The sequence below is a fragment of the Cottoperca gobio genome, chromosome 1, assembly GCF_900634415.1.
Source record: "Cottoperca gobio chromosome 1, fCotGob3.1, whole genome shotgun sequence".
In the NCBI taxonomy this organism is placed as follows: domain Eukaryota; kingdom Metazoa; phylum Chordata; class Actinopteri; order Perciformes; family Bovichtidae; genus Cottoperca; species Cottoperca gobio.
In genome coordinates, this window is record NC_041355.1 from 8,181,648 (window position 1) to 8,194,960 (window position 13,313).

A 13,313-nucleotide genomic window follows, 5' to 3' on the forward strand; every position below is an offset into this window, starting at 1 on the left:
AGTACAATATAAATGAGCAAATGTAAAGACCATTTAAAGACATGAACAGGTAATTGAGCAGGCATACATTAAGTATACAAAAATGTTTTAATTACAGTCTGCAAAGGTCGCCACTGGTCACACATTTTGACGATAGGACTATGAATGGATTTACAAGTTAACAATAACATTTAAAATGAAGTATATTTTACTGTTAGGAAAGAGACCCTGAATGTCTCAGAGGGCCCAGAGCTCAACAGTTATGTATTATGTGAAAGCTTTTATCAAGGGACACAACATTTCTAGCCATGTCCCAGGTTGTTTGGTCATCAGAAAAAGTTCTGTAGTGTTTAGTTAGAATGAAAACTTGCATAGTAATTAAAGAATGGGATTTTTTTTTGTCAGAAACACACAAACTGCTTTCTTATCAAATATCTGGATGATAAAAGGATCAGAAAGAGGGACTTAAAAAACCCCACAATTAATCACTTTCACTGATAATCAAAGCATGTTGGCATTGAACTGGAGAGCGAGTTGTGCTTGTGTTTCAGAGGCAGGTTGAATACATCCGTAAGAACGAGTCTGCTGTTCTCCATTGAGCCTAGAAAAGGGCCGGAAGTAACGTTGAGGCATCAGGACAAAGGTCAGTTCATACGTTTGCAATCACTACCTGATAACACAGGAAACACAACCATCTATCAAATATGGCTATCTAAATTGCAAATTATCAGGGTTGTGTTGAAAGAGTGTGTGTAACCTACAAATCGCTGTTGTTCTCTCTGAAAATGTGCTTTATTTTAAGAGAAAAACAGCAATGTGGCCAAAGTGTAATATACTAAAGCTGGTCTCCATCACTTTAAGGTTGTGTGATAATTTCATATTACAACTTGATGTGTTGATCTTTGTACTTAATAAACCCTTCACTGGTTAATTAAGTGCTTTTATCATTGTTCTTCTGATCAGTTTTTATGTCCTGACCACACCCTCGTGCCTGTCCAACTTGGTGAAAGATGAACAATAGTTATTTTGGCACGTCACAGTAGGAAAAGCAGAGGGGTAAATATTAAAATGACTACGGCTGATTTCCAATTAGCTGCTTCAGTTTCAGAGTCCTGATATTGTGCACAGCAGAGCTATCGTTATTGTTATTAGTAACACCTGTGCGTTTCCTTAATTGCCAATCAAAAGTTCAAATGTCTGCTGTGAAAAACACCAACTGTGTGCAGTGGAGAGGTCCTTACTTATTGTCGTGTCATACTTTTTATAAACACTAATGTACGATTGAGTTCATAGTACAATTTATCCTTTTGTTTTTTAACATGTCAGTGTCAATGTCTTTAGTTAGGATCTCTTTTTCTTTTGTCAACTTTGTCAAGTGCCAGACAGAAAGTTACAGAAGAGGAATCATTTAAAAATAATTATCCTTTAATTGAAGAGATCCTCAGTAAATTCATGTCAAATGTCAAATATACAAGATGAAAAAGGTGAATTGTTTTCCTTGTGTAGAAAAGATGAACTACTTAACTATTTTGTTGCCAGTGACGGGGCAATTAATTATATATTTTGCTTTAACTTGCAGTAGCTCAACAATGATCGACATATTTTCTTGTAAATAAGAAAGTCCTGTTAACTGTATCACTCGGTCTGAGAGTAAGCTGCATTCATCTTTATTTTTTTAAGTTTAAAAACTATTAATAACTGTTGCCACACATAATCAACTTATCTATATACAGTATGAAAACACAGACCCAAGTTTGCAAAGACCCACATTTATTCAGATATATATTTACAACTTGTCACGATCCAGTTATTTACAAGAATCAGGAGTACACGTGAAACAAAAGTTATAATCGGGAGTATGTAGAAATCACAAATATGGCACTGAGTGGTAAGAAAAAGTGTGATCAGTCAACAACAATCATATGAAGCTTTTAGTGGAAAAAAGGATATTTGACCCCACTACAGCTGTATTTTTAAATATATTTTGTGTAAGGATGTTTAGTTCAGTTCATCAAGGCTGCAGAAGATTTGACTGCAAAGAAAAAGCTCTGTGTAACATACTGCAGGTTCACACCGCCTTTACATAAAATGGCTGCTTATACTTTCATGCTATGCAGTTCTATTAAAAAGGTTGACACAACATGATATGATTTCATATGATCTAGAAAGAAAAACATACAAGTTGTATCTTAGTTCCAAGGTTTGCATTTAAAATAATGCTGGTGAAGGAGCATGTGTGCTGCTTTACTTTCAAGTAATGTACAGAATGTATATAGGCTATCAATCATTTCTACGTTCAGTTAAGTTCCACCCAGCAGTGCCAGCATGCCATTCATGATCCTTGGAAATAGCTTGTATCCTAATTTTCCAGTGAAAACTTACAGATCAAAAAAATCTAACACAACAAACAAGGGGTATCTCATCAATTAGGCAGATTCCATCAAAGAAACACATCAGCAACAAAGTAAAAAATAGAGGGAAAAGACTGAATGGACACTGACAGTTAGGTAATGTGCAAGGAACGGCACAACACTCATAATGTGCTGAAAAACATTTCCTGTCAAACTGCTTTTGGAAAAAAAAGATATCTGCAGCACCATGAAGTAAGAGATGCAGTTTGCAGGTTTTTAAGGAAAAGTGCCCCCTCCAGTGGCTACTGCTAGACTAACAGTCCGTCATGACAGAAATCTCTTTTATATGAAGATTAAAGTGCTGAAGGCGGAGTTTTGATTTGGATGCCACATCTTCTACTTTCTTTCCATATATTTAGACTTTTCTTTAACGTTACTGCCAAAACTCTTAACAAAACTGCAACTTTGCAAAGAATCAGATATCAAATCATATCTCTTCCTGATACTACATGTTACTAAATCCACCTCAGCCCAAACAAAACTCTGCTTACAAACTGTATGCATCTGTAGAATACGAGCATTATGTCACAGATGGAAATAAATCTAAAAAAAAAAAGGTAATTCTCCGTCGCTTTAAGTAGATTCCATTAAACATTCAACAAAGTGCTAACCAGCCGATTCACTCTAAACTAGTGGCTATTTTACAAATATTTTTTTAAAATACTTAACATTAATGAAATACATTTAGGAGAGCCAATGTCCTACCAGTAGACAATAGGCATGCAGTGCATTTCCAGAATCACTTTTTTCTTTGTACACAACTCTTACATGCAGTGTTAAAAACTGCAGCTGTGAGACATATAAAACCAAGGCCCTTTTCTAAATGAAGCACTACCTCTGATACATCAAATCTACCTTCATGTGTCCTGCTTACAAGGTGTGACCCCCCCTCTGCTCTGTGAACTGGGACTTTTCTTTTGAGCCGCTTATACTGTAAAGCATTTACAATGCAGCTGCAGTATATTTTAAGGTTGTGCTTCATTCAAAAAAGGAGCCACAAATAACTCTAAAAATAACTCTACATTTACTATTTACATGTGGAAGAGACTCTTCATTTGGGACACATTAGCTGATTAAATTTGTTCCCTTCGTTGCTGGCGTCCAAACTGCAGAGTCCTGCAGAAAGAAACACTTCAGTGCAAAGACAATCCACACAGGGAAAAATCAATGGAATCAATCAATATAAATATTTATATTAGTACGCCGCAACATTAATAGTGCTTACCTGGTACATCCTTCTTGCCCTTTGGAGTTTCTGTGGAGGTCTTAGGTAAACAAACTGCACAAAAACCAGAGGAAGATTTAAAAACAGATGCAATACAATAAGAGCTAAAAGCATTACACAACTCTGTGAGGCTGGGCTTTGGTAGAGAACAGCATCTGGCACAACTTCCCCTACATGCAAAGGTGCATGATGAAAGTCACAAGAAACACATCTGTCTCACAATACGTTGTTATGATTGCTACTAGTGTTGCTGGAGCTTTAAACCCTTAAGGCTGTACTTAAGTGACTTCAGGCTAAATGCTAGCATCTGCATGCTAACATACTCACAATGAACATGCATAATGTTCACCTTCTTAGTGTAGCATGTTAGCTAACATTTGCTAATTAGCAGTAAACACAAAGTACAGCTGCGGATAGTGGGAATGCCATTGGTTTCCAGGTATTTGGTGATAAATCAACATATTGGATATTGCACTCAAAACCACAAATGCCAACCTCATGGTGGCGCTATAGGACATTTCAGAGGAGCACCAACATTTGTAGGATTAATCCCTTAGGAGCCATGAATGTCTGAGCCTAATTTTGTGCTAATCGATCCAGCAGATGTTTTACGATATTTCCCAGGACAAATGAAAACTTTGATGGTGATAAGAGAAAAAAGGGATCACTAAAGTTATTGCAATTCATACATGAATGTTGGTACCACATTTCTATACAGTCTAATAGTTGTGGAGACTCCCGGCTCCTGCACATCTGCAGCTAAAGTAAAAGTTATTTTATTTACCAATTTCACAACCTTAATTATGAATACATCCTTGTTCGCAGCCCGAGTGAAATTGTGCTTGAATGAACAAACTGTTTCCACGTACCAACTCTCTCTCACAGCTTCAATGTCGCTCACGAGATTCTGCGATAAACAGATGCCAAAAATCTAAAAACAAAAAAACAATATTATACATTAGGTTGGTTAAAGTCAACAGAGATGATATAGTAAACTAAAGTGTTCGCATTGTTCCTCACCTGTAGTAATGCAATTCCAATAAAGATGCCTGCCACCACTGTCAGGTTGTCTTGAAGCCACTTCTCAAACTGAGGAACGCATCCTTTGATATAGATGAAGGTCCGCTGCTCAGAGTCCTGACGGATAAATTAAATAAACCAGTATTATAGCCTAACAATCAACTGCAGATGAAAGCTTTGGCTTTTACTTTGTTTATCCTCGAAAAAGTCCTTAGTCTCAGAGTTACTGTCGGCAATGATGTGGGAATTTACTTTGCTTTGCAGCACTGGACAACATAGTTACTTTTTAATGGGAGCACATGATTCTCCTTTTCACCTTTGGTCTCCTTCACAATAAAATCCCTTTAAACTAATGTTGCCTGAATGTTAACAGACTCAGTCCACTGCTTTTTGACTCTTGTAAAAACTAGTCTACTCTGGCTTCTCATCACATTTAGAATCAAGAACACAAACAGCCTTTTCCTTACATTATAGTACTATGGAGAAAGGCCAAAGCTAATGATGGGGGAGGGGGTCCAAAACCCAGTGCATCGCTGCAGCATGAGTAATACCACACGGCCCAAAGTGCTGATGGGGAGCCAGCTGCTGTATTTTGAAGACAGTGGAGTTGGGAAACATACTGAAAGAGGAATATTGTGCCCAGGGTGGAGTACTTGATGACCTCATGCAGCCAAATAAACCTGGCAGAAGATAAATAAACCAGAGCAATTTCTACTCTGTGTTCTTACTCTACTGTTTTATATCACTAGCTTACTTTTAGACGACGGTCTCAATCTCTGTGAAGCCACTCACCGTTTTTGCTCGGATGTCGTAGCCACACTGAGTGTTGATTACATCCTCCTGTGAAGAAAAGTTAGACATTTAATTCATTACTGGAAGTTGTAGAAATCCTAATAATGCTTGTTTTCAACCTGGACTGGAGATGAACATACTATACCATTATATCCCCACTGTTGTCCAGCGTATTGCTGGAGTGAAATAAACCTGCATAATTCTGCACAGCTGTAGACTTCAGACTCAAAACTTAGACTTTCGTCAGATTTAGGTCACAAAAATTGGGACCTTAGACTTAAGTGCTGTGAGACTCGACTCATGTTTGACCTGGTAAACATCCTGAAACATTAAAACAACGGCGACAGGCTGGCCTTGCATAGCCACACAGGATGAATATTTGATTACTAAGCATCTGCATGAAAATCTCAAGTTATGCAAAATCGTTCTTTTTGTCAACAAGTTGTCAAAAAAAACAGCTTTCTTTTTTTACTTTTTTCAGTAAACTCAGGTCTGCGTTCCACAGACGGGCAGATCGAAAATATTAAGGGAAGGACCTGGGATTTAATCTTTTTATATTTGAGGACTAAGAAAATAAAGAAATGCTGTGTCATATTAATGGTCATCACCAAAGACTTAAGAACACATCTGCATATAATTATAATGTGTTTTCATTTTAAAACACATGTTAAACATTTGATAATCGTGCTAATCTTTTATGAAGTGTTGTTCTCAAAGGAGGATGACTTTTGTGGAACAGCATGTCCTTGGGTCAGCAAATAAAAAACTGAGAGCTGCAGTTCAAGCATTTCTCGGCCAAAAAAACAAAAAGCCATGGTCAAGACAACTCCTCCCTGTCGCTTTCCGACTTTGCTGTGCTGGCAGCGTCTGAGAGCACTAAACACTGAGGCCTCGACGTCCTGTTGGCAGCCAGCCATGATAATTGACAGCGTCAGCCAGCCTTCTGGAGGACGCAGATAACCAGGCTATGAGTCACAGGGAGGACCCTCGTCATTTGCTCTCAAACTAAAAGATTCAACATGTTAACAAGTGACCTATTCAATTTGTACTCCAACTTTAAAAAGACACAAAAACCTCAAATCACACCCATAGGCTTGTTGTGTATTACCGTAAATGGGAACATATTGGCTGTGGATGAGAAAGACTGGAGAGTGGTGCATTTTTGTGGCGACATACCGCTGGATCTTTGGTGCAGCAGGAAAAGGGCACGCCACATTTCTCACGACTCGGGTTTGAATCAGTGCAGTTGAAGTAGATGTTTAAATTCCAGTCGTCGGCTCCAAAAGCTCCACAACACTCCCACTACAAGGTTAAAACAGACAGAAAAGAAATATCTCTCGTAAAAGATTTAAACCAACACTGGAGTGAAATCAGTACTGCGGATAAAGAAACAGAGCTCACATATTCCTGGGTGAAGTCTATCAGGTTCTGCAGATCAATGTCGTCTCTGTAGGCCCGAATGTTGTTGTTAATGAAGAAATTGAGCTGGTCCTTGATCCAATCTTTGAAGACAAAAGCCAGGACTCCTGCAGTCAGCTCCAGGAAGAAGATGATACCCAGGAACACAGAGAACTGAAACATGCAACACATTTTATTATGAGACCAAGAAGTAAAATCTTAGGATCTTATTTCTTCACAATGTGTTTGATAAGAGAACGTACGAATTTGAGCAAGAAAGAGTTTTCTCGCAGCGCTCCGATGCAACCAGCGAATCCGAGGATGAACATCACACCACCCACCACCAAGAAGAGCCAGACTGGGTCAAAGCCCCCAAGGTCTGTGATGGAGGAGATGTTGGACAGAACACCCTGGAAAAACAGAGTGAGGTCATTACAAGAGAAATCATTTGAAATTGGACTCAAGTTTACTGTGTCCATGAGCTGTTAGTGTACACCCCCCCAGGCCCCAACCTCAATAATGTGATGAGCTGAAACACAGAGAATTCATTGCACGGTAGTTCGATAATAATTTAAGAGAAGTAGTCTGACATTTTGGGGAATATGCAGATATGAAGATTGATACCTCTCACATGTCTGTACGGTTAATATGAAGCTGGAGCCAACAGCCGGCTATTTTAGCTTAGCATAATGACTGAAATCAGGGGGAAACAGCTAGCATGTTATAAAATATAACAAATAACAAAATCTACCTACAAGCTCCTTTAAAGCTCACTGATCAAAATGTTAATTTCATGTTTGTTAAATCCATACAAATAACAAAGTGTAAAAACGTCAAGTTGTGGTTTAATGGAGGTTATGAGCTGGATTATTTCTTGGCGGGAGCATTGACTTACTTAAAAACATCAAATTGTTGTTTTTGACACATTTCCACTACATGGTACTCAACTCGCTATATTTTTGGTTTTCCATTGGCCAAAGTTGTGGATTGTACCTGGTACTTTTTTTGGTACCAACTCGGTCGAGGTTCCAAGCGAGCTGAGCCGATACTAGAACGTGATTGGTCGGAGATAATCATCACTAGTGCACGCGGGACATCGTGTATCAAGGCTTTGTGCTAACCTAAGCTAACCGACTGCTGGTTCCGGCTTTATATTTAACATACAGACATGACAGACGCCTCAATTTTCTCATCTAACTCTTTGTGCGACAGAATATTCATATATATATTCATATATATATATATTCATGTATATATATATATGTATGTATGTATGTATGTATGTATATGTATATATATATATTCATATTCATATATATTCATATTCATATATATTCATATATATTCATATATATATTCATATATATATATTCATATATATATATATATATATATATATATATATATATATATATATATATATATATATATATATATATATATATATATATATATATAATATTCCTAAAATGTTGAACTATAACTTTAAAATGACTAAATATTTTCTGGTTCAGCTTTGCACATGTGACGATTGTTACTTTTCTGTTTTATATCACTCTAAAATGAATCTTTTGGGTTTTTAGACATCTGAAGACATCACCTTGAGCTTTAGGAAATCGTTATGTAATCAAGTAAACAAGAAAATAATCAGATTAATGAATAATGATCATTAGTTGTAGCCATATGTGAACGAAACAATAGTTTAAGAAATGATCTTAATCTTTAAACATTCGTCAGTGAAAGTCAAGACGCATGAAGACTCATCGGACTGTCTCTCCCTCTTTTACACGCCCAGTACTGAGACTACATAATGAATGAATCTGTAAAACGCATCAGATCTTCTCTTCTGTCCATTGTTCAGAGGGACGTCCCACCGGAAATCATGACATTCCTTTCTGATTCAGTAAAGCCACTGCTATTATACCGTGCAGTCAGATGGGTGAAAGGACAGGAGATGAATGTAACTGATCTGCTTGTGTGTCCACATGTGAAGCGATTCACACAATAAATGAATTCAACGTATTGTTACAGAGAGAGACAGAGACAGAGAGAGAGAGAGACAGAGAGAGAGAGAGAGACAGAGAGAGAGAGACAGAGACAGAGAGAGAGAGAGAGAGAGACAGAGAGAGAGACAGAGAGAGAGAGAGAGAGAGAGAGAGAGAGAGAGAGAGAGAGAGAGAGAGAGAGAGAGAGAGAGGAGAGAGAGAGAGAGAGAGAGAGAGAGAGAGAAAAAAATCACCTTTTCGTTCCATGCCCACAACCCTATGCCGAGGAACGCCACTCCAAGGAACTGACAGACGGAGAGAGAAGAAAGAGACAACAGAGCAGGATTATTTTAGCTGTGACTGCAACATGTAGTAATCACACAAGAACAGAAGAGAAACCACAGAGATTTTCCTGGCAGTGATCCTTTAACTAAATATTTCTCATGTCAGTCTGCAGTATCAGCAGGAGACTCCCACATTAGAAAGCATCTTCCAGCTGCCTGGACGCATTATGACTGTACAAGTTTCCACCTTCAGTTGAAGAGTTCAAAACCACGTTTCAGGATTTCTAAAGATAGGAATCAAGGACTACATTAGAATTAATTGTAATATCTATAAAATATTATAATGTATTTATTAAAAGACTTCATTTATTATTAAGACTGGTTTACTGGTTATATTTTCACATGGGCTAAGATGTCTTTCTTATTTTCCAGCTAAGGCAGCAACTGTAAGACAACACTTGGATTTAATTAATAAAACAAAAACCATAACACTTTTTAAAATAGCCACGCTGTCGTCAATACCGGCCGCAATTCTTTTATTCACTTGACCCAGATATATATATGTTTTTTTAATGACAGGCCGCAAAAACTAGGCCTTACTCTACGTACACGACGGCTTGGAGATTTAGAACAAATAGAATTAATAGAAATAAAATCTGCTGTAAAAACTATTTTACATTTAACTGTAGGTTTGCATCTCTTGGGTTAGTAGTAAAATGTATCCTTGTACCACTGATTTGGTGGCTTTTGTTGATCCAAAAAGTAGAGGATGTCATATTCATGACAACTCTCCATAACAACAGAGGAAACTCTATACGGTTAAAAGCTCCAGAATTAGTAAGTGGACCTTGTGTTTGTCATATTTTGTAAGATGTTAAAACTGGTACACATCAACAGAAAGTGAAGGACATTTCTAACAGAAACAGAATAAAAAAGACTATTTCCACTTGGCAAGACTACTGCTCTTATCAGACGCATTGACAGACTGGATCCCCCCTCCCCCACTGAATAGATATAAAGCACATTGCAGATGAACTTTTCAAGTGATTAATTGGGAAACTGTTGCAGAGGAAGGAGGAACAGATGCTTTTGACACAGCCAACTTCCTCTGATGATATATGAAGGGTGGAGCGATCAGAGAGGTCACTGCCTGCAGACTGACTCTCTGTGGGGCCCGACAGTTGGCCTTCCTCTGAAGTGCACAACTTTCAAAAAGGGATATGACGAAATGACGACATATATCTTGAGACAATATAAGTCTGTCAACTGTCAAACCTCTTAAAAATCATTTTAATGTCACTGGGCAAATGACTCAGTTGGCCTTTTTCCACAGAAAACATTCGGACAATGATTGCAAACCAGAAAACAGGAGTGCCTTTTGGCAATATTGGATTTTCATTTAGTCAATCCCATCTGGTTATTTCATCCATTAACAATTATTTTTCTAAATGTAATATCACAATACATACTGATATCCTGATAAAAAAAAATGCAATAATTAGTTGATTGAATTAGTCAATCTACAGAAAATTAACTAGCAGCATTTGATAAATCTTTGCAGTCAATTATGAAACAGAAATGTAAAACATTTTCTGGTTCCAGCTTCTCAAATGTGTGGATTGTATGCTTTTTTGTTGTTTTGATGCATCTTTGTAAATTGAACCCTTTTGGGTTATTCACTGTTGGTCATACAAAAGGAATTTGAAGACGCTAATTATTCTAATTACTATGGAAAAGCATATTTGGCATTTATTTTTAAATCATTGTAATCATTGCAGCTCTGATCCATATCTCCCACCACTCATTTCAGATGAAGCATACTTTCATATTTAGTATTAATGCATGCATTTGTTATTCCCAGTAACTCTTTTAGAAAAGGATTTCTTACCCTACTTCTATCTAACCCGGTTCTGTCTACAATTGGTAACTGGAGGCCTAAAGTGGGACGTCCAGAAGTCCTTAATGGGGTTACTGGTGGGATGCAAAGCACTAGAGGAGGTGTTTGTTTCCCCTGGGATTTCACTCAATACAGGAGGATCAGGGATGAAGATACTGTTACATAAATTACACATACTCTGCCCAAACATCACTGACACTACAATACAATTAACAAGCGATGAAAGCCCCTCATCAGAGCTCCCTTACACTGATGCTGTGTACACAAAAACAAAAGCTGATAGGTGACAGTGCGAGCAAGTGCACAGGAGCAGTGAGCCTATATTGCAGGGGATGAAATCATCCATGTCGCCAATGAAAACCAACGGGAAGAAAGAAAAGGGCTCTCGCGGCAGTATAAAGCAAAGCTGTTGTTGATGGAGAACAAAAGCATGTCATGTCAGTATGTATTAAAATGAGGATACCAGGCCTGAAGTCCTGAACACAGCAAACAGGGGACTTACCCAGAATATTATGTTGAATCCGAAAATGAAATACTTGATGCAGCAGCTCACTTCATGAGCCTTGAAATGCTTTCCGGACATCATTTGGATGGTTTTTGTCTTAAACGCCGCCCGCAGTGGGAAAGGAGTTACATCTATGGTCCTCTTATGTTTGACAGCCTGGTTGTGGAAACACCTTTTTTTTGTTTTTTAAGCCTCGACAAAGCCTCGTCAATTGTTTTTGCGTCTAATAATAAACATCCTGCTGTATTTCCGCTAGCAAAAGGCGCAGATGAAGCCGCAGAGGAGCGTTACATCCGCTGGTATCGGTACAAATATCCGTTTATACCCGATATGGATCTCTTTAGGTATAACGGTGAAGTAAAACCCCTGAAATCAACCAGATTAAAACCGATGGTCTTCTATCTGACCCATAATCTAGACATGGTTGTTATTTGATTGACTTGAGTGGGAACCAATGAGAGTCTTTAGTGGTTACAGTAGGCGGGACTTCCTCCAGCAGAAGGCGTCACTCCCCTCGTGTGACCATGAAATACAGTAGGCCTGATATTTAATCACTTAAAGTATCTTTTATTCATCGCTGAGTAACTCATTTGGTTTATAATAGAAAATACGAATATAAAAGTAAACCTGTTAGACCTATTGGGCTCTATGGAGACCCAACATGAATATTAAATAAATGCATAAATGAGACATTATGCAATAAGCGATCATGTGTGACACATACAACCAACAAAAGAGAAATAATAATAAATAATAACAATAATAGAAGAACCTGCCTATTTTCACAGTAACATACTTTATTATGTCATTTTAATTTGATTCCAGCTATTTTTCATTCAAAATGTCATATTTTTCACAATGATATATTTCCCAATTTCATGTCACAATGACACTTTTCATTGCACATCCTTTGCCTGACAGTTAATACATTCATTTTGAAATAAAAAAAAACTCTGGTATAGATTTTTTTTTATCATCTGCAATATAAATATTTCATAGTTTTATTTTTTTGACTCTATTCATTCATATTATTTCATAATCGTGTAGTTCATTATTCAATACGGAACACTTTAGATAACATAAATCGATTTAGAGTTGAAATATCTCAATTAAATGGTGCTCAGCAGTGACTTCATTATACTTTTTAGTTTTACATTCTTACATGGTGTGGAACACATCTGAATCTTTTTGTATGACCATTTTAGGATTAAGATTATATCTTTTACAATTTCAGTCATTTATTTATAAAAATATGCTTCACCACAGAAAATAATTAAAGCAGAAGTGATTTAATGTTTCCATTTACACGTCTGCAAATATCTAGTTCAGATGTTGCATGTTGTATGTGTCTGTGAGGTGGGTATCAGGTCGTTTTTTCTTCTATTTCTATTTCTTGTATTATTTTGTAGGTTACTTGTTGCTATATGTACATTGTGCTACACAGTTATAACTAGAATTGCTTTGTCTAGAAGCCTGCTGTATGCCCAAAAATGTGTAGGTTTTTTTGTGACATCTCAAAGACCCTGATCAGTCTAATGTGGAGGAAAGTGGTGGCTCTGTATAATAATTCAATCACTTCAATCAATTGACTATTCTAATTTTCACATATTAAAAACTGAAGGTTTGTTTGGAGTCATCAGTGTTGAGACGTTCGAGAACAATAAAATAAAGTAGGAAAACTCTGCCCCCTAGTGGCAGACTGTCACCTGCTCGATTGTGAGTCAGTCCAAAAACAGCTCAGTTTATGTAAGAGACAAAGCTACTAAATGTAAAACGGACCGTGAACCATATATTTGCAGCATGCTGTATTCCAACAT

At 37.3% G+C, this 13,313-nt stretch overlaps 1 protein-coding gene across 2 annotated transcripts; it reads right to left on the reverse strand.

Annotated features, from left to right (window-relative positions):
* Window positions 1-1,732: 1,732 nt before the first annotated feature.
* On the reverse strand, window positions 1,733-11,923 carry LOC115013240 (tetraspanin-5). 2 transcript variants are annotated; one of them, XM_029439488.1, is made up of 10 exons: window positions 11,494-11,923; window positions 9,065-9,115; window positions 7,089-7,235; window positions 6,829-6,999; window positions 6,604-6,729; window positions 5,428-5,475; window positions 4,636-4,752; window positions 4,485-4,546; window positions 3,616-3,669; window positions 1,733-3,521 (listed from the first exon to the last, which is right to left on the reverse strand). In XM_029439488.1, the coding sequence occupies exons 1-9, from the start codon at window positions 11,575-11,577 to the stop codon at window positions 3,657-3,659; spliced, it is 819 nt and encodes a 272-aa protein (XP_029295348.1). In that variant the 5' UTR covers window positions 11,578-11,923; the 3' UTR covers window positions 1,733-3,521; window positions 3,616-3,656. The 2 variants fall into 2 exon arrangements, with proteins under 2 accessions (XP_029295348.1, XP_029295258.1); XM_029439398.1 differs by having other exon boundaries at window positions 1,733-3,506; window positions 11,494-11,922.
* Window positions 11,924-13,313: the final 1,390 nt, after the last annotated feature.